The 21,683-nt window shown below is 48.9% G+C and overlaps 1 protein-coding gene and 1 pseudogene across 1 annotated transcript in view; one reads left to right on the top strand and one right to left on the bottom strand.

Moving 5' to 3' along the window:
* The window catches only part of NUDCD3 (NudC domain containing 3), a 106,772-nt gene extending 92,418 nt beyond the window's left edge, over window positions 1–14,354 (top strand). The window contains exons 5-6 of the mRNA XM_003797576.3: window positions 4,994–5,182; window positions 11,799–14,354. Coding sequence (XP_003797624.1) covers window positions 4,994–5,182; window positions 11,799–11,909 — 300 coding nt within the window. The 3' untranslated portion in view covers window positions 11,910–14,354. The remainder of the gene's footprint in view (window positions 1–4,993; window positions 5,183–11,798) is intronic.
* Window positions 10,235–11,801, bottom strand: LOC100957877 (annotated as a pseudogene).
* Window positions 14,355–21,683: the final 7,329 nt, after the last annotated feature.

The raw sequence follows: 21,683 nt of genomic DNA, 5'->3' as shown, positions 1-21,683 counted from the left end.
TTTGGTAGCTTGTGTCTTCATTGTTGTTGTGCTCAAGGAAGTTAATGATTTCCTCCTTTATTTCTTCCTGCACCCAACTGTCATTCAGCAGAAGGTTGTTTAATACCATGCCTTTGTGTGAGATTGAACATTTTTGTTGGAGTTGAGTTCCAGCTTTAATGCCTTGTGGTCTGAGAAGATACAAGGTAAAATTTCAATTCTTTTGATTCTGTTGAGGTTTGTTTTGTGTCCTAGAATATGATAAATTTTGGAAAATGTTCCGTGGGGTGATGAGAAGAATGTATATTCTTTATCTTTGGGATGGAGTGCTCTATATGCGTCTATCAAGCACAGTTGCTCTAGGGTCTCATTTAAGTCCCTTTTTATCTTTGTTTAATTTCTGTTTAAATGATCTGTCCAGCTCTGTAAAAGGAGTATTAAAGTCCCCTGTTATTATGGTGTTATAGGATATTATATTGCTCAGACTGAGTAATGTCTGTTTCAAGAATCTGGGAACATTTATATTGGGTACATAAATACTTAGAATTGAAACATCTTCTTGTTGTATTTTTCCCTTGACCAATATAAAGTGGCCATTTTTGTCTTTTTTTGTTTGTTTGTTTTATTTCTTATAGCATAACTGTGTACATTAATGCAATCATGGGGTCATCTTTGTCTCTTTTGACTTTAGTTGTTTTAAATCCACATGTATCTGAAATTAAGATTACAACTCCTCTTTTCTTCTGAATTCCGTTTGCCTGAAAAATTGTGTTCTAACCATTAACTTGGAGTTTTAATTTGTCTTTTGAAGCTAGGTGTGTTTCCTGAAGACAGCACATGGATGGCTTGTGTTATTTAATCCAGTCAGCCAATCTATGCCTCTTCAGTGGAGAATTCAAGCCATTGACTTTTTTTTTTTTTTTTTTTTTTTCAGTTTTTGGCTGGGGCTGGGTTTGAACCTGGAACCTGCCACCTCTGGCATATGGGGCCGGCGCCCTACTCCTTTGAGCCACAGGCCCTGCCCAAGCCATTGACATTTGTTGAGATAATTGATAAGTGTGGTAGTGTTCCATTCATCTTATTTTGTGACAGTCCATTGCTTAGTTCTATCTTTTGCATCATGTTAGAAGTTAGGTTCTGTCCTTTAATTTCTGAGTTCTTACTTTGCTGTTGATCCATTGTGATGGTCAGTATGTAGAATGGATTGAAGTATTTCCTGTAGAGCTGGTCTTGTTGCGGCAAATTTCCTCAATGTTTGTATATTAGTAAATGATTTGATTTCTCCATCAATTTTAAAGCTTAGCTTTGCAGTATATAGAATTCTGGGCTGGAAATTGTTCTGTTTAAGTAGATAAAGGTAGATGACCATTATCTTCTTGCTTGGAAAGTTTCATTAGAGAAGTCTGTAGTCACTCTGATGGATTTGCCCCTGTGGGTCAACTGGCACTTACTCCTGGCAGCTTGAGGAATCTTTTCTTTTGTCTTGACTTTAGACAGGTTCATCACAATGTGTCTTGGAGAAGCTCGGTTAGAGTTCGATATCCCTCTGAAAGGAGTGTGTCAGAATCTTTGGTGATATTTGGGAAATTTTCATTTATAATATTCTCAAGTATGGCTTCCATTCCTCTGGGGCATTCTTCTTCCCTTCTAGGATACCTATAACTCGTATGTTTGAACACTTCATATAGTCCCACAGTTCTGACAGCAAATGTTCTGCTTTCTCTCTCTTCTTTTCTGCCTCTTTTACTATCTGAATTATCTCAAGAGCTTTGTCCTCTATCTCTGGGATTCTTTTTTCTGCATGGTCTAATCTGTTGATACTTTCTATTGCATCTTAAAGTTCCTTAATTGACTGCTTCAGTTCTTTCAGCTCTGCTATATCCTTTCTATATTTTTCATATCATTCATCTCTTAATTTGATTCTGTTTTTGGATTTCCTTTTGGTTATTTTCCATCATTTCCTTCATTGTTTTCATCATCTGTATTCTAAATTCCCTTTCTGTCATTTCTAACATTTCTTTATAGGTGGAATCTTCAGTAGTAGCTACCTCACAGTCCCTTGGAGGGGGTTCCTCTGGACTGGTTTTTCATGTTGCCAGGATTTTTCTCCTGGTTCTTCATCATGAGTGATTTATCTGCTTCCTTGCCCCAATTTTCCTTTCACTTCCTCTTGCTCTTTAAGTTCCTGTGCCTCTGGAATAGAATTTCGATGAGTCCAGTTCTTCACTGCTTTTGTCCACCTTATGGGGTCCAGAAGTCCCTTGCTCACTCCCTTTGTCTCCAAAGGGATGTTTCAGTGCCGATCACACCAGCCAGAGATGCCTGTAGTCTCCTCTCCCCGGACTCACCATGCCCAGTTGCAAGGAAGCTGTTAGTTGGTCACCGTCTTGCTCCCCCACCCCCACCCCGTCCCTGGTTTCTTTTGTTTTTGAGACGGAGGTCTCACTCAGTATTGATGTTATCATAGTTCACTACAATTTCAAACTTCAGGGCTTAAGCAATTCTCCTGTATCGGCCTCACCAGTAGCTGGGACTTCAGGCTTATGCCACCATGTCCAGCTGATTTTTTCTATTTTCAGTAGAGATAGGCTCTTGCTCTTGCTCTTGCTCAGGCTGGTCTTGAACTCCTGACCTCAAGTGAGCCTCATACTTTGGCCTTCCAGAGTGCTAGGATTATAGGCAGACGCCACCATGCCTTGCCTGAACTTGATTTTTGTTTGGTTTGTGAAGTACACAGGTGGACACGGGATTCAGGGGTGAGCCCCCTCCCTCCTGCTGGGCACACGGCTCATTATATTCAAGTACAAAATAGGGATTGACTGCTAACAGGTATAGGCTATCACCCACTACTCCCACAGACCACCTGAAGTCTAGGCATCAGTCTATATCCAGACCACGAAACCTCTTATATGGACTGTGAGAGGCCCAGGAGCAATGGCAGAGTTCTCTGGATTGTGTTTGGGTCAGTCCCCTTGCTATGGTGGGGCTCTTAGCTTGTGTGTGGCTCTGTTCTGCTTTACATTGGTTGATCTGGAAAACGCCCTAATTTCTGAGGGTTTGTCCTTATTTTTAAATATGGATAATGGTATGCATTTTGCATGACTTGTCAGTTTTTACATATTTTAAATAGATCTCAATAATGTTAATTACTGACGAAGATAAAAGTAAAAAACTTAAAGGGCCTCTGCTTTCCAGAGATCTTCAGTTCCTCAGAGTCTTTCCTGGAATAGAAGAGATAGTGTATCTTCCACTTGGAAGGTTTTTCCTCACATCAGCTCTGTTAAACAGGGTGGAGCTCTCGGTGTTAGGGTCTCTGAGGATGAGTCACGTCCCTGTACATAAACTGTAAAGTCATTGACAAGCAGGCTGAGCTTAGTGTCTGGAGATGGAAGCTTCATCCTATATTGAAATTAGGCACTGGAAGAGCAGTGTCACTTTACTGGGCAGAGCTGGCCAGGGGGCCACGTTCACCTGCTCTCAGTGCCCCATTCGTGTGGGGTACATTGGATAAGGAGGAGATTTCTTAGATGCCCGTGTCAGATCATGATTGTAGCTTTTTCTCTTTCTCAGTAATGGGAAGTCTCTACTGCACCTTCTTCCACACCTCATCAGTGTCTACCCTCGTTAGTAGAGACCATTCTTGGGACTGACCCCCTACTCTGCAACCCTTTGGTGTTGGTGGGTTTTTGTGGGGGGGGGGGGAGATTAGAGGTAGGGAGGCAGAGATGCTGTGTTAGAACACTGCTCTTCAAGTCATCAGGCATCTCCAGTGTTCCTCCTAGGGCACAGGGCTTCCTCACACTCACTGTGGCCTCCCAGGTGTCACCTTACCCTGAGGGTAGTTTGTCAGGGTTCATCCACCTAGTCAGTAAGTCTCCCCCTGGTGGCTACTGTCCATAGTGAGAGCTGTTCTTGCTTGCTGGCTCTGTGCTACCTTTTCTCCTTTCTATGGGTAATGTAGGGTTTTCATCACATTGGACAATAGGCAGTTTTAGGACAAAGTGGGCAAACCCAAAGAATTTCCTGATCATCTCAGCACTGACCTCAGAGGATGCAGCCAGTGTCCTTGCTCTTTGTGTGTCCACTGGAACTTCCCCTGTGAACCTGCCATAGGCCAAATTGCCAGGGGCACTTGGCACCAACTTCATACAACACTTCTCATGCTTGCTTCCCTGCTGCAGTTTCACTTGGTTTTGGGGCTTTATGGTAATGACGTGAGTTTCCTAAACCCCAGTAAAAGGCTGCAGTCTGAGAGGGTGGGTGCTTCTTCCCTTGACCGGGGTGAATCTGTGCCATCCCCACAGTAGTGCCTGAATAGGCTAGAACCAGGTTTAGGGTGGCTCTTTATGTTGGCTCTTCCCTCCCAAGCCATTGGATGTCCAAGGACTGGGCATGGAGGACAGCTTGCTCAGCAAGCCTGGCCCAGGGAGGAAGTGGGCTGAGGCACCTAGAGTGCCCTGTTCAGGGAGATTCTGTGGTATATCAGACTAAGTTCTTGCAGACCCCAGCTTCTTCCCAAGAGGCTGGGAGTTAGTCTTGGAAGCAAGAAAGATCACTAAAGAGGGAGGTGGTTGAAAAGACCTAGGCAGGACCTTCTATGGTGGGGCTCTGGGTGGCAGGCTGGAATGTCTCTGGACAGGTCCTGGCATGGGTAGTTGTATCCTCTCTCAGTAAGAGTGGGTGAGGTGAGTGCTCAGGTCAGGTGTTGTCCTGTCTCTTAAGTATCAAGGGCCTGGTGAAGAAGGTACCTAACCAGAGTGTCAGTCCCTTTGGGCTCCCATTTCTATCCCAGCTCTTCACAGAGATGTATTTGCACAGGCCGCAAATGCATTCCCAGGCTCAGAGGGTCCTGCCTTGGATCCTGGCACTTCTTCCTGTCTGCTACCTCTCTTTGTACAGGTGGTCCTGGGCTCATGATGAACACCTTTCCCTCAGCAGGCTGTCTTCTGTCCTCAGCGCTGCCTATGCTGTGTCTCCTGACCCTGATACAGGTCTCCCCCTTTCTTGTCCCCAGGTGAACCTGAGCAAGGTGGGTGAGTATTGGTGGAATGCTATCCTGGAGGGAGAGGAACCCATTGACATTGACAAGATCAACAAGGAGCGCTCCATGGCCACGGTGGACGAGGAGGAGCAGGCAGTGCTGGACAGGCTCACCTTCGACTACCACCAGAAGCTGCAGGGCAAGCCACAGAGCCATGAGCTGGTACAAGCCCCACAGTCCTTCTGAAGAGCCCAGCCTTTAGGTCTTTGTGGTGCCAGTGACCAAGCTGACTAGTAGCAGAGGGGGTGGCACTGCTGGTGGGGAAGAAGAGGGTATGTGGATGGTCTGCCCAACTGGGTTGTAGCCCAGCAGAGGTACTGTTTACCTACTTTTTCCCCTGATCACTGCCTAAGGAAGGGCACTCTGGTCTTTCAGCCACATTCTTACACCCATGCTAGGAGCTCAAGTAGTGGGGCCTTGGAGGGTGTGACAGGTGTACTGCCCACACTGGAGCCTAGTGACATCAAATGTGTTAATGGCCCTCACCTTTGTGCCTCATCTACATGCGACGCTTCCCTGGACCCTTGGTGGGGGAAGGGAGAGAGCCAGGCCAGAGGGCCAGTTTCCACATGTCAGACCAATATGTGGGGACTCTATGAAGCCTGTGGCCAGTTGGGGAACAGGAGGAAAAAGCTTCGTGTCTGACCAGCATAGCACCCCATGCAGAGGACGCTTGTAGCACACAGAGTGGTTACTTAGACTTTCTTCCTATTTTAATAATCCCAAGAGTAGTTATTTAGGGGGAAAAAGGTGGCTTTCCTCAGATTATTTTTAACTTCCTTGTCCCATATACACAGCCGTTGGGTTTGGGTCACCATGTGGCAGGGCATGTGTCTCCATTCGTGGAGATGGGTCAGTTGCTGGGTGGGGGCCAGTCTCCTTAGTTTTGTTCTATAAACATAAGCACACCCCACACATACACACCAGAAGCCGCTCAGATTCATGTGTTTTCCTGTTTGTCTCTTGGAGGAGCCTTACTTTGTGGTTTATTTGAATTATTTTCATCTTGTCTTCTCATGTGGCATGTACTCCATCAGTGGCTCTGCAAGCCCTGCCACAAATGTCAGCCCCTCTGCCTATTTTCGATAAGCCCATCCCACTCCTGAAAGGTCAAGGGGCCTGTGGACAGGAGCACCAGCCCTGCCACACCAGGGGCACATAGTAAGCTCTTGCTATGCATAGGCAGGGCGGGGCCTTGCATGGCCCTGAAAAGATGGTCTGGTTTTCACAATAGAGATGTGAGTTATAGAGCTACAGAACATGTTATAGAGTTACAGAACATGTTCGGGGTCCCCCAGCAGCTCAAGCAGCAGGAGTGAGATTTGACCTCTCATCTGATTTCAGATCTTTTTGTCCTCATGTCCTTGCCCGCCCGCCACCCTGGCCTAAGTCTCCATGGAAGAGAATGGTCATCTCTGCTTGACCCCATTTTCAACCCTAGGGCATAGGGTGGTTGAAGGACATCTCTATTTGGCCTATGTCTTGGAGAGGTCACAGTGCCCTCACGCTATACTCAGTGCATGCTCAGATCAGCTCAGCTGCTTAGACAGCTGGGCCTACCTGGCTACATTTCAGTCCAGGTATGCTGTGTTTGCCTGTAGCCACCAGATGGAAGTGTCCAGTCTTTGAACCCTTGCCCTGTGGGTGGACCTTCTCTTGGCAGCCACTGGGGACAGGGACCTGAGGGGCCTGCCTACCTTCTGTCCAGGTTCAGTACTGTGTCCACAAAAAAGCTGAATTATATTCACAAGTTGACCTTTGAGGGGAAGAGTCTGTTTTGAGTGGAGAATATGAACAGAGATGCTGATTACTTGGACGAGTTAGAAGGAGGTCCTGCTAAGCACCCCTTCATGCCATAGAATAGAAGGACTAAGGGTGGGTGATTCCACAGATCTTCCCTAGCCATCAATGCTGAGACTTTGTTATAGATAAACAATGAAAATTAATTGTGGTTTGAATTATATTTATTCATTTGTCAGAGGCTTGTAAGGTCTTCTGTAGACTTCAGCTGTGAGATGTGGCAGAAGCTAGAATGTCCTATGGCTTTCATCTCTCAGTTCTCAGATTTCTTGTGGTGGTACCTCTTTCAGAACATGTTAGTTGGCTCGGCGCCTGTGGCTCAAGTGGCTAAGGCACTAGCCACATACACCTAAGGTGGCGGGTTTGAATCCAGCCCAGGCCCGCCAAAACAATGACGGCTATAACCAAAAAAATAGCTGGGCGTTGTGGCAGGTGCCTGTGGTCCCAGCAACTTGGGAGGCTGAGGCAGGAGACTTGCTTGAGCCCAGGAGTTGGAGGTTGCTGTGAGCTGTGATGCCACAGCACTCTACCCAGGGGGAAAGCTTGAGGCTCTGTCTCAAAAAAAAAAAAAAAAAAAGAACATGTAAGTCAAAAACAAAACAGCAGTAATATCTGCTTGTCAAGGGAGTTGCCATTAGTGTCAGGGCTTCAACTGGCCGTGCTCTCTTTTTTCTTTTCGCCATCCTTCCCTTTTTCTTCCTGTTTCCTTTTTCCCTCTCTTGTATCCCTCCCTCTTCTTATTCTTCTTTTTATTCTCCCTCCTGCCTGTTTTTTGCATCCTGTGCTGATGTCCTGATACTGCCTTGTCTCCTTCTTCTCTGGGGCATATCAGTGAGAGGGAGCAGACACAGATCTGCTTTCATGGCGCTAAGATTCCAGCCATTTTAATCTTATCTTCTCCAAAGAATCTCATGGATAATCTTTGAATCTCATAGATAATTGTCCCCTAGGAAATAAATGGCTATTGTCTCTCCATTCCTGAAGATCTAAGGGCTTCTCATTCTGGTGATTGTCACACACCCCAGGAAGAGAGTGGTCTGTTCATTCCAGGCAAACTCAGGTAGTATCAGGAAAGTTCTGGGCCTCAAATTCATATCAAGATTGCCAGCCTGGGGTAGACCAGTCTCAAAGGCTAAGAAATGGTGGTGCCACACACCATACGTGTACACTGTCCCAGGGTGTATAGGTGCCATGTCTTCTGTGCCCTGTGGCCCTGTTCCAATAGCAGTGCAGTGGGATCATCCTGTTGCTATTCTCTGGGCAGGGTGCTTTCCTGGTCCCCAGGGAACTACAGAGCCTAAGTGTGGAACAGAAGGTTCCTGCGACAGGCCATGGGGGGTGCCCCTGAATCTGATTCACAGCTGCTCGTGACCTAGTCCTGGGAGCCCAGGGACTGGGCAGTGACCCAGATAGGAAGGATCCAGAGAAGAACCTGGAAGACACTGGTCTAATGGAAAGAGCTCTGTGTTTTGAATCTAAATCTATTCTGCTATGGACTTGCTGCAGTCGGGCAGCATGCTCACCCTTAACAGGGTAGGTGTCCCTGCCCAGAGGATGGTACCCAGAGCACAGGAGATTTTCAGTGACATGCAGGAGCACAGGCTGGTGGCATGGGGATGGGACCCGAGGTGACCCCCCACACCAGGGTTGATCTCCTCTTCAGTAGTCAGGAAGCCTCCGTGGCCAACAGCTTGATAGTAATGAACCAACCTTGCAGGGCTCTGGTAGCTCAGGGTGAGTATGTGCTGATGATACCAAAGTCTCAACTTTCCTCTGGGCTTAACCGGGCCTGGGGGAGAATTTTTAAAAAACAAGAGCCCTGATTCACCAGGGGTTCCATGCAAAATGTCCCCAGTGACTGTAGCTGCCTTTTTTTAATCGAATGTAGAAGATAGACCTAGGAAGGTAGGTCCCTGCCCTTAAGTAGCCTCATTTAACAGTTTAGCCACATTTTGCTCAGTTGTCATCAGGGATAGCTCACAGGCAGGGGACCCTTTTGAGAGTTCTGTGGTCAGGGTCATGTCATGGATCAGCAGGCCTCACTAGTGAGAGAGAACAGAAACAGGGCCAGGTTCTCCTGTCAGCCTCCATCTGCCATGCACATTGGCATAGTCGCAGTTACCAACGTGCTCTGGCATTGCTACTCATGGTGTGAACTGCTAGTTTTCTAAATTTGCCAAGGTTTCAAATTATGCTTCTAATGCCATAGACACTGTGTATTTAAAGCTTTTTATTATGAAATAACATTTTTCTCTTATTGTTTTACATTCTTTTATATCACTATGAGGTAACTTCTTTCTAAAAGTCAACAAATTTGATATCCTTCATCTTTTCCCTAATTTAATTTCTTTTGAGCAGGATTCTCCCATCTAGAAAAGGAACATGGTTTGTAGAGGTGCTGTTGTTCAATCTACAACCAGATGGGTATGTGTCTAGGATCTCTCCAGCTTGATGGGACTGACCCTAATAGTCAATAGCTATGACATTGCACAGGCAGATACCAACATTAGCATAATGTATGGGCATACAGTAAATTTGGCAACATACGCGAAATCCTGCTCTCCACCTTTGCCCGGGAGTAATCTGAGCAATGACTGTAGTTCCCTGTACTTCCTTGGTTATAAGGCCAGGTCTCCTAATCTGCATTTTGCATTATTGGCTTTCTATATTGGGTCTCCACCCAGCCACCTGGTTCCCAGGGTGTGGTGGCTGCAGGGCTCCACACTTGTTCTCTGGATGGGTTGGGCTCCATTGAGGGGTTCACAGCCCTCATGTGGCTACCTGTTGAGGTCATCTGGTTGGTCCATTCCTGTATTTGGTTGGGACTGGTCTAGCCCCACATCTCCAGTGGGGAAGGATAGGCCAGGTCTTCAGGACCACACAGAGGGAACTCTTGCAGCCTTCCCTGCTCCTCTAGCCACTTGTGTGTGCCACTTGCTCAGATCCCACTGCAGCACCTTGCTCTTGAAATGGTCTTTCCACAGTTTTTGAGGTGAGTTACCTTAAGAAGTTGAGCATAATAGTGATTAATCCCTAATATACATTAAGTGACTTTGATTTGCTTTTTTGCTGCCTTAGTTTTAAAAACAGGAAAAAGAAGTCCATGCATGGTGGCTCACACCTGTAATCCTAGTACTCTGGGAGGCTGAGGCAGCTGAATTATCAGAGCTCAGGAGTTTGAGACTAGTCTGAGCAAGAGTGAGACCCCCATCTCTAAAAATATCCAGGTGTTGTGACAGGCACCTATAGTCCCAGCTACTTGGGAGGCTGAGGATCGCTTGAGCCCAAGAGTTTGAGGTTGCTGTGAGCAATGACATCACGGCACTCTACCCAGGGCAACAAAGTGAGACCTTCTCTCCCCCCCCCCCAAACAAATATATATATATGAGAAAAAAGCCCTCTTAACAAGAAGACTGGATTTTTTTTTTTTAAACAAGCTCTAGCAAGTTTTATTAAAGAAAACATGTACATGATTTACTTTTCCCAAGTGTATTCTGGCATGCTTCTAATGATACCAGAGGCACATGAATCGATGGCCAGTGTGCATACTCTGTAGTATTTTCCACATGCTGTGCCCAATTCACTACTATTGCCACTGTAGTGATGAACACCAGTTTTAGCTAATACGGCATAGTACTCTATTTCAGATTTCCTCAAAGCTGGGCAGTTGTTGTTGAAGATGACCAATTTTGCTTTGCCTTGTCTGGTCATCTTCAGAGTCTGCTTGTAACCTAGCACATGCTTTCCATTCTTCATAATGAGCTGGAGCCTCGAGTTGATCGACTCCATTGACTTTTTCATCTTCTTCGTGGTCACCATCTCCCTGCCTTAGGTGCAGGACGGCCCCCAACCAAGACCAGCTGCCAAGATGGCCGGGGAGCAAGAAAGGAAGCAAGAAGACTATGTTTTATTTAAGGAGAGGCTGTAGTGCTGAGAGTCCAGCAGCCTCATCAGACACCACAAGTTACCCACACTGCTCTGGTCTGTTAGCCTTGTAATGAAAGAAGAGGTATCTCTCCTGAACCCATTCTGCAGGGCTCTCAGTGACAGGGACCATGAACCACATTGGTAGGGGTCGCCTCTGGCTCCGCACACAGTCTCTTTTGTCTGTTGTGGTCAGAAGGTCACAAGATATGAGAGGTCACTGCACACCTGAGCACACTTGCGGGGCTAGCGGAAGCGGTGCAGAGATACTGTTAGAAAGGAGAACACTTTACCTCAGGTCGAGATGCCTCCCTTAAGGGTACAGTCTTCCTGATATTGCCTGGCTGTGGCCACACACCTTGGCCCTGCTTCTGGTGGCTAGATAGTTTCAGAAACGCCACATGCTGGGACGAGTTTAGTCAGCCAACTTTAACTATCTCTAAGGAAGCAGTGGGGAATTCCTAACTGGCAGGTCTCCTGTCACATCCTAAGCCACCCCTGGATTGTCAGATAATGTAATTCTCAATGCTGAGAAACTTCTCCCTGGGGTGGCTCCTGCTGAAGCACCCTCTCTGTACACCTCAGTCATGTTCCTGGTGGGGCTAGGGCACTTGCTTTTTACATGTTAGTCCCTGGAGGGCCTGGAACACTAACTGCAACCCCAGTAGGGCTAGAACATTTGCCCTGCGCGCCTTAGTGTCTGGTAGGGCTATAGGCCTTATAGGCTATTAGGCATTTGGACAGAGATCCTGGTGGAAAAGGGACGGAAGTTGAACCATAGAGAGTGGCCATTGTTTTGCTGGAGACAGAAGATGGAGAGTTAGAAATTCAGTGCGGAGAGCACAGTGTTGCAGTTCTTGGCAGTCACCCAGGGCCTCCCCTGGTTATAGGCTGCTCCAGGGCAGTATGGTTCTCTGGCCAGTTGGTCTTACCAGGTGTGTCCCCAAGCCCTGAGATAGCAGGGAGGCTCTGTGCCTGCAGCCAGAGTCAGCTCTGAGAGAAAGTACGTGGTGCTTTGTGATTCCCCTTTAATCTCTCTATTTTCTGTTTGTAGAAAGTCCATGAGATGCTGAAGAAGGGGTGGGATGCTGAAGGCTCTCCCTTCCGAGGCCAGCGATTCGACCCAGCTATGTTCAACATCTCCCCCGGGGCTGTGCAGTTTTAATGACCAGAAGGAAAGGAAAACCCTCGCCAGCAGGGAGGCAGAGGCCTTGTCCTCAGCTGCCCTTCTCGGCTCCCTGCGTTCCAGGGATTCGCTCGTCTTGTTCATCCCTAGCCATCCTTTCTTTCAAGGATGAACCAGGCCTTCTACCCTGACCTTGCATCTCTAGACTGTTCCAGAGAAGATGCAGGGCCAGCTGCTTTATGGCGGTCACTGTGGCCAACACTGAGTGAAGGTGTTTGAAACTCAGGAGGGTACATCCCAGCAAATTGGGATCACATGCTTTTGTCTCCACAGCAACCAGCCACTGCAGGCAGCGCTTCTTTCCTTCTGTGCTCTCTGCTTGCTGTTGTTTGATGCCGTTCTGCTCGCTTTGCTTCTGGTTAGTGGTGTGGAGTTGCTGTTGGGCTTGCAGGTGAAGCTGAAGGTGTGACGTGTGGAGCGTCGCTTGCCTGAGGGCAAGTGTGGAGTGATGTGCAGCTGTTTCTGGGGCTGCTCCAGGAAACTCCTTGCCGCTTGACCTCTCATTGGGTACATGCATGTGCAGTCATGCTCATCCCTTTGTTAATGTGCTCTGCCTGCCTCATCCTCATGGGTAGAGCAGTGGAAACTGGAGTCCACTCACGTTCTAAATGCTGGGAGGTTATGGCCTTAGGGCAGGCACAGTGGGGCTTCTGTCTGTTGTCTGACAGTGGCTGCCTTGCTTTGATTCTTGCTGAAGTGGGCCAAGCCCAGCCACCACTGCATGGCATGTCCTATTTGGCTCCCTGTGAGACCTCATTGGGTGCAGTGTATCAAAGCGTGGGCAGGAGTGGAGAGCTACCACCCTCAGGAGGAAACCACAGCATGTCCAGCAGCCCATCTGCAGAGCACATCAGACTCAGGTCCTGAACAGCCTTGACCTCGAGGGGCCTCTGGGAGGAGGAATTTCTGCACTGGGCATGAAGGCACACTGTCTCACCATGACTGAGCCAGAGAAAGTAAGGACTACCCTGTCACCATCCTCTGTTCCATGTGCTGAACTGTGCTCCCTGGGGCTTATGGCCCCATCCCACCAGTTCTCCAGGGACTAGCCACGACCTCGGGACCCCTGAGCCTGTGCCCTGAGCCATGGCTATTGACCGACTCCAGCCCAGGTGTGAAGACCCAATTGTGAAGTGTGGGTCAGAGCATCAGGCCTGTGCCTGGAGTACTCCCAGGGGCACTCTTTGTGCCTATCACCAGGAATGTGGTGCCGCCACTACCAGTGCTGTCCATTTGCCTGGCATGGTCTCTGCTCCCTGGTACCATGTACAGCCAGCAAGAATCAAGGCCTGAAGATGCTAAGGAGGCCTACTGTCTTAGGGAAAGAACCCTGTTCCCTACAAGCTCTCTCAGTGAATATGTGGGGGAAGGGGTTATCTAGTAGAGTAAGTTCGTAGTTGGTCCTTCCAAAAGCTTCCACTTTCGACTGCATAGAAGGGAGCTGGCTTATTGTGGTCATTTGGGGGTAGATTTCTGGTTTACAGTGGTGGCCAACAGTCCTAGTAAGAAAGCATTCCTGGGAAATAATCTGTGGGTCAAAACATGTCACTTTGATTGTCAAGGGAGAGCAGAGGGCCCCAAATACATGTACTCATTTTGGAATCAGAGCCCTGTGGTGTAATATCTAGAACTGAGCTGGCAAGGCCCCTCTGAAGAGGTCTCCACTCTGGGGAGCAGAACTCTGCAACCCATGAAGGCTTCCGAAAAAGGCTTTGTCATGTTTTCCTGGAGTTCCCATCAGAGTCCTAGGATTTGCACACCATTGTGCTGCGAGAGCTTTCCCAGCTAATGAAAGGAGGTCTCTCAGAGATTTATGTGTAAGTCTCCTGTCTTCTCTTGTCCCCAAGTTAACCCCTACCTTGTGGACAGTCTTCCAGAAGGAGTGATTAAGTAGGGTGAGAGTGCCCTACACTTTGTTATTTGGGAGACTTTGAGAGTCATTCACTTCCATGGTGAATTCTGTTTGCCTGATTTTATTTTCTGTGTTGCATTTCTCCCCACCCCCTGCCCTGTAATAAATGATAAACCAGCTGAGGGGCAGTGTTGGGTATTGGCCCATGGCAGGAGCAGCCACCTGCATATGGTCTCTGTGCCATGCTGTGGTGCTTGATGTGGTCATGGAGCCTGTCCCTATGCACCTTGCTCCCGGTAAGCCACACAGAGCCACACCATCTGGTGGGTGATTCTCTGACCCGAGGCACCACCCTGGACCTGCGCTGCCTCCAGACCTGGTGCACTCTGCCTGTTTTCTCTTTTTAGAAACAACAACTGCAGTTTGGCCACTAAGTCCCACCAGCTGAGGTCTGAGGAAAGCAGGGTGACTCATTCCCCTTGTCCAGGGGCCCAGGAGAGTGGGGTGTCCAGCCTGCAAAGTTGCTCCAGCTCCTCAGTGTTGGTTTGCAATAAATCTGTATTTAAACAGTTCTGGGTCTGCGCGTGACATTTGCTGCTGAGGCAGTTCTGTCTATGTGTGGTCATTACCTGTGATTGGGGCATTCTTAAGGGTTATTATGCCCTGGGCAAGACTATAAACACAGCTTTCAGAAATCCTGTAAGAAGAATGTAGCTGTAGATCTTACAAGCAGGTTCTGGGATGCTGTAGTTACTTGAAAGCTCCAGGTGAGTGCAGTATTCTAGTCAGTTTCCACTGGGAGAAGGGGAGGACCTTGATTTGTAGGTGCACACCTGTCATTCATTACCTGTGCTGAGCTCTCAGAACACAGCTTCCACCAGAACATAACCCAGTATCTGATATGGAACCTGCTCCAGCTGCCAACTCCTCTCTTCTCAGTCAGATCCTAGGCTCTCCCTGTCTGTACCCTTGTCCTGCTCACTGGGGACCCATCTCATCTCAGTCTGCGGCCTCTAGACCCCCACAGAGGGCAGGTCCTGGGGGTGTGTGAAAAGTATTTGGCTGAGTTAAAAACATTTCAAACACTAAACAGTGGAGAGACATCTTCAACAACTTTGCCCTGAAGAGTGCAGGGGGGAGAATAGTCCTGAGGTGGTTTATGTAGAAACGTGTCCAAGAGGCATCAGCTGCTGCATAGAGAAGTTATTGCCCAGAGCACTTTTGGGGGGGGGACCCTCACCCCTACCTCAGATCTGCTTCTCACCAGGCCAGCTGGCTGCCACCTCAGGAAAGGAACAAGTCTCAAAAGGGAGCTGGCTCACTTTGTGAATGAAAAGTACAATAGTTGTTAGTGTGGAATCCAGCCAGCCTTTGATAAGTTCCCTCCTCTTTGGTCAGAAATGGAGTGATCCACTTGGCCCAAGGTCCTGAAGAACTGAGCTGTGTCCCCAGTACTTGGAACTCCTTGTGGCCAGTAAAGTTCCCATCCTCTGTCTGAGGGTCTAGGGAACAGACTTCAGAACCAGGCCGCAGCCCCGCAGGGTGTTCGCTGAACACTGGGCACCCCATGTGGACATGGGCAGAAAACCCCAGGGACCTCCCCTGCCAACCCTGGATAGGACAGTGCAGTCACTATCTCGGTAAAGAGAAACATTAATATTCTGTCATTTCAGACAGAACTCCTTAGTTCATACTAATGTAGTTTTGCTCATTTTATCTTATTTTCTTGGTTTTATTTGATATTGAAAACTGAATGACCTTACCTTCAAAGGGAGAGAAGTAACCCTCTATCACTGGTCTCCCTTGTGCGGCGGGGGCCTGGTAGGGATTTTAGATCTGTCACCCATCCTCTTGCATCAGGGGCCCAAAGAACCATTACTGCATATATGTCAGGGAAGATAGATGGGGCCCAGCTGCCCAGGGGAGAGTGTTGGGGAACCCAGAGCCCATGGCAGGGCCAACTATTGGGAAGCAGAGCTGGCTTAGTCCTGCTGGGACCACTGTATAGGGGGTGTGCTGGGTAAACCCCTGGCATGCTGGAGCTCACCATCCTCCTGGTGGTGCTGATGGAGATGCAGGTGCACACTGGAGAGAGGGAGTGCTGCCTCCTACCTAGTGGGGCCAAGGCCATTCAACTTAGAGGCGGTCAGGTTAGGAGGCACCTGTAGGAAAGATGCCTGGACCTTGGAAGTGATCCTGGCCAGCGTCCCTGCTGCCTATCTCAGCCCTGGACTTTGTTGCCCAGAGCTGAACAGGATCTGGTGGACTTTGTAGTTCAAACGCCCATTGTGCTATGGTCACAAAGTGACACTTCTTAGGCCACATGGCTTGTGGGACCCATGTTTAAGACCCCTATCCCATCCTCTCTGTGGGGTCAGTGGTTCCTTATTTCCTGTGTGCATCTTGGAGCAGGCTTCTCTGAGGCCAACAGTCTCTCCAGCTCTGCCTTGTCCCCAGAGGTAAAAGCAAGACCAGCTGCCTCAGGTACAGCCCTGGCCATCCCACATGCTGTGTAGCACTGTGCCCAAGGCAAGTAGCAGAGACTGAGATTGTCCAGTGGCTGCTGCAGAGCCCAGCCCCAGCAGGTGTTTCACAACAGGACTCACTGCCTTGGACAATTGAAGTCACCCTTGTGGCCTGCAAGCCTGGCATGTGACCGATAATTCCATATAGGGTGGAGAAGGGAGAGTGAGAACCCCCTCACACCGTATCATTCACCCACTGAAACCCTTAACAACCCAGACGTTAGCTCCACAGAGACCCATGTAGAATGGAGGGTGCTGAAGCCATTATGAGCCTCCTGACTCAGGCACTGGGCACGGCCTACATGCCTGCCAGACGCTGCTGCTCAGTCCCTTTCACTATAGAGATGGGGTCTTGCCTCCCTGCGTGGACTTTGTACAGGCGTTGGTGGGTAGGGTTCTGCCAGAGGACAAGGTGTGCAGATGTTGGGACTGGAGTCGGGTAGGGAGCATGGAGGCTGCTCCAGTCAGAGCCAGGAAACCCAGTTCAAGCCCTCTTACTACTCCAGTGGTGGTCCCTGGTGGGGCAACTGTGCTCCAGTGTGGAAGTTCAGGAAGTCCCCAAAGATTGCTTAGAATGACTAATGACCCAGTGTAGCGAGACCACACATACCAGATGTGCATGACCCATATGACACATCCCATACACAGTGGCCTTTAGGAAACACAGTTTGGGTCACTAGGGTCTGGGAGATCCAAGTGTCTATCAGAGAAGAGGCTATAGATTAGAGCTAGGACTTCAAGTGAGGAAGATTCCAGCAGCCTTGGGTGACTGTTTCTCAGTCTGATTGTGGAGAAGGTTGATAACTTGGGCTCAATGTACGTGACCATCCTTCTAGGGCTATCTAAGCCCTTCCAGGCAACAGGGCTCACTCCCCTTCTGGGCCTGCTGAGGGTCAGGGCAGCAACTGCGAGGAGGGGAGAGTTGGGTGAGGGGCTGGGACAGGTCTTGTCCAGAAAGTGGTCAAATGTACAATCCACAGCTTGTCCTCACATGGACCAACCCACCATGAGGAAGAATCCAAACTCCCACCACCACCACCCGTAGCATTCAGGGTGTCTGGGTGCTCAGAACCCAGCCTCCATAGGCTGTTGTGTCCTGGTAGGAAAGTGAGCACCAAGCAAAGAGGCCTGGTGGTGGTAAACCCTGCATCTGCCTCACTGGGGCTGGTCTATTTTCCCTACAGGACCATTTTCCACTTTGCTTTTGCCTCTACCTCGGAGAGGAATTACCTCACACTTCTGCTTTGAAATTAGTCATGCTCTGTGCCCACCGTTTCTCACATCCATGCAGTCCCCACTACTTAGACTCCCCCAGCACCACCCCTCAGAGACTTGCAACCTGCTCTGGTTTCCTCATCACCCTCTGAGACTGCAGTATGGCCTGTCTTTTGTGGCACAAAAGTCTCTGTGCAGTGGAGGAACTTGGGCACCCGTGAACTGTTCTGTATTCACTCCAGAAATGACTGACCGTGTGATTACGAGAACCACATGTTGAGCTTTTGAAGTCTCCAGAAACTTAAGGCAGCACCAACACTCAAAAGACAAGTGACATCAAGAGGGGAACAATTTTGTCCTTTTGGGAGAGGTGTCTGCACTCACAAGGACATTGTCACCCACTGCTGCCAGATGTGTGTGTGCCCTCCAATGGATGCTTTTTTCTTGTGTGAGCTTGACCCTCTCCTTCCTCACCAAGGCAGGTCTCCTTGGGGACCCTTCCTCCAAGTTCTTCTTTCCCCCTCCCTGAATCTCTCTGAAGTTCCATTGTCAGGTTGGACAGTCCAGACCAGTGGGACTTTGATGTCCAAAAGACCTTCCTCTGTCCCTGCCAAATGAGTGCCGTCCTGCCCTTCACAGCTACCTAGGGTGTTCTCAGGCTGTCTGCTCTGTGAGCCCAGGGGACATGGGTTGGTGATGGCACTGGACAGGGATACCCCGGGATCTGAGCAGACTAACAGGATGCTATTCGGAAAATATATTTTGAAGCTTTAAAAAGATGATTTAGGGGGTGCTGCCTGTGGCTCAAAGGAGTAGAGTGCGGGCCATGTATACTGGAAATGGTGGGTTCAAACCCGGCCCCAGCCAAAAACTGCAAAAAAAAAAAAAAAAAAAAAGATGATTTAGGGTGTGGTGGCTCTTGCCTGTAATCCCAGCACTTTGGTAGGCCAAGGTGGGAGGATCACTTGAAGCCAGGAATTCAACAGTGAGCTGCTGCACTCCAGCCTGTACATCTCATAAAAGCAGGTCAGGTCAGAGGCAGTCTTCTGTGTAATCCTATAATGTCACAGATTTTATTACAGAAAAAATTTGGGGAAGAGTACAGTTTCGGTAGCAGTATATAAAGACCACAGTGGCAGTATTGATCGATTCTCCTAAATAGAAGACTTATAACCCAATTTAAAATGTTTTCCCAATAAAGAGTCCTTTTGACAAACTGCTTTTAAAGAGCTCCCACTCCAGCCCCACCCTGGAGTTTGTAGTCATGTCTCTAACCCTTATGGCTTGTTGACTATCCTCCCAGGAGCCTCTACCCCACTCGCTGCTGCATCCCTAGAGCTCCCCATCTCCTCTAATGACACCTGGGAGCCCAGGACAGGGCCACAGGACTCCAGTGCAGGCTCAGCCTCAGCTCATCCTGCGGTCCCTTCCCAGTACCTATAGCAGACCCTTGGGACGTTTATGTTAATCTTCAAAAATCCAAGGAGGCAGGCCCCATCTTCCTACAAGTTAATACCCCATAGACTGGCTACAGAATTTGTTCAGCCTAGTGCAAAATGGGAATGTGGGTTTCCTTGTACAAAAATTATTATGATGGCAATAGCAGAGCATTAACTGAGCATGGACCCCTACTGAGTGCTCTGCAGGGGTTTCCTGAACACCCTGGCCCCTCCTGCCTTTAACAGCCCACCATTGGCTGAGTTAGGCCCTATACAAAGCCCTGAACAGACAACAACCTTCTGAGCTGGCTCTGCTGTCCTCACTTCACAGCTTCAGTGCAGCCAGGACTCCTGCAAGCCCCTGGTTGCCTCATCTCTGTCCCAAAATAACAGCCATCCAGAATTTTCCATAATGTTATTTTTTTACTACACACCTATTGCTAAATTACAAAAATCAATGTATTTGTCACTTACTTTCATTTCTTTTGCCCTTACTTTTGTGAACTGTCTCCGGTGTGTTCCCTTGAGTGACTAGCACAGTTTGCTCAACCATTTTCTGCTGATGAGGACTCAGGTTGATGCCAGTTTCTCAGTAGTATGACAAGGCAGCAGTCATTCTTAGGTTTGAAAGATTCCCAGAGCATGTCCTACATGGATTTGTGACACCATAGTGCAGCCCATGTACCCCCTACACGGGGCAAGTATGTGTTGCTTAGCTCTTTACCATTTCAATGTACTGTTTTTCTTTTATGAGATGGGGCCTTGCTCTGTGCCCAAGCTGGAGTGCAGTGGCACAATCACAGCTCACTGTAGCCTTAAGATTCTGGGTTCATCTTCCTGCCTCAGCCTCCCCAGTAATTAGGACTACATTTGTGCACTTCCACATCTGGCTAATTTCTGTCTTTTTTGTGTAGATATGGGGTCTTGCTGTGTTGCCCAGGCTGGTCTTGAACTCCTGGCCTCAAGCAATCCTCCACCTAGGCCGCCCAAAATGCTGGGATTAAGGCATGAGTCACTTTACCTAGCCTGGACTTTTTAACATTTGCAGTCATGCTGATTCTGATTATAAAGTTTGGTTGCCCATGCATATCCCTTGTCATGGTGAGGTTGGCCATCCTTTTAAATTTGTTACTCCTTTTAAATTTTAGTCATTCAAGTTTTTTCTGTGAATTTTCTGTATGCATTTTTGTCTTTATTCTAGTTAGCTATTCATGTTTTGTTACTGACTTGCAGGAGCATACTGAATACAAACCTTTGTCAGTTGAATTTATTCTAGAATTTCCCAGCCTTTCTCTGTCTTTTCACTGTGAGCTCTCCCTCCACCCTCAGGGGCCCATTCTCCCAAGGTGAGGGCCTCTTGGGGATCACACTTCATTCTATCCTCTGGCCACCAGAGTCCCCAAACACAGGCTGTATTTCTTCCATACTTCCCAGGTGGGAAAACAGCCGCAGGGCAGGTACCTGGGACAGGAATTGCCCAGACCCCCCACCAAAGCCCCTGTGCCTAAGGCCATTTCCTCAGGTTTAGGGACCTGTTCTCCCAACTGTGGCTGGTGGCAGCACCCCGATTCACTGGTCTGAAGACAGGGGCCCATTCATGACCTTTTTGATGACTGAAGAGTAACGTCTATCCTTTGTCACAGACCTTCAAGGAAGAAAGCACTGGTCACTGAAATGAGCTGTGCAGCTTTTGTCACATCTGATCCACATCTGCATGGAAAGCAGAAAGTGAGCGCCCCAAGAGTAGACCCCGCTGGTCCCTCCTAGCTCTTGCCTAGCTGGACCAGAGCTGAGGAGTTGCCCCTCTCAGAGGTGCAGCCACCCAGCACTTTGCCCGGGGAGTGTCTAGCACTTTATGCTGCTGGCTCTGGGTGAAAACAGGTGGAGAGGACAGCCATATGACCCAGCCCTCCATGTCCTCCTACCCCTATCCTTCTCCCCAGACCCTCCAGGGAAAGGTCACCTGTGCCAAGAGTCTGGGAGTCACCTGCTGCTTCCTCAGCCAGCATCTGCCCGGCATCTCCAGCCCCACTGCACCTCATGGTCAGTGGGGGTAACATGAGAGGGATCTCCGTCCACACAATGACAAGGAAACAGTTGAGCAAACTGAGAATGAACAATCCTTGTTAGAACCACCAGAGAATCACAGTCATATGGCAAACTGCCACCCTGAAACTGGACAGACAGACAGACATGAGACGCCCATTGAGGGCAGAGGCCACTGATGGAGCCTCACTGGAAGGAACATGGAAAGGGACCAGCTGGGTACAGAGACACCATGTTCACCATCTCAGTGGAAGACTCTGATGAAATCCTGAGGTGTACCTGCTAAGCTGTCAGGCCCTTGGTTCTCTGAGAATTGACCTGCCCTCAGCTCCAGGGAAGCAAAGAGGCTGGTCTGGGAGCAGAGCCTTGGTCTTAGAATGGGAGGACCAGGGCCCAAACCTGCCAGCAGGGCTGAGCAGCCACCTGGGGAACAGGTTGAGGACAGAGGATAGCTGGAAGGTGAGAAGCTGACAGACACAAAGAGAAATGGAGACAGGAGGAACAGGGAGAGAGAGAAGCATGCTCAGAGATGGGCAGAGGGACAGGAAGGGAGAGGGGCACACTCAGAGACAGAGGGACAGGGAGGGAGAGGGGCACACTCAGAGATGGAAAGAGGGACAGGGAGGGAGAGGGGCACACTCAGAGACAGAGGGACAGGGAGGGAGAGGGGCACACT

This window comes from Otolemur garnettii, unplaced genomic scaffold, assembly GCF_000181295.1.
Source record: "Otolemur garnettii isolate 467f Iridium unplaced genomic scaffold, OtoGar3 scaffold00119, whole genome shotgun sequence".
In the NCBI taxonomy this organism is placed as follows: domain Eukaryota; kingdom Metazoa; phylum Chordata; class Mammalia; order Primates; family Galagidae; genus Otolemur; species Otolemur garnettii.
The sequence above is the reverse complement of the archived record's forward strand: the minus strand, read 5'-3'. Positions and strand labels throughout refer to the sequence as shown.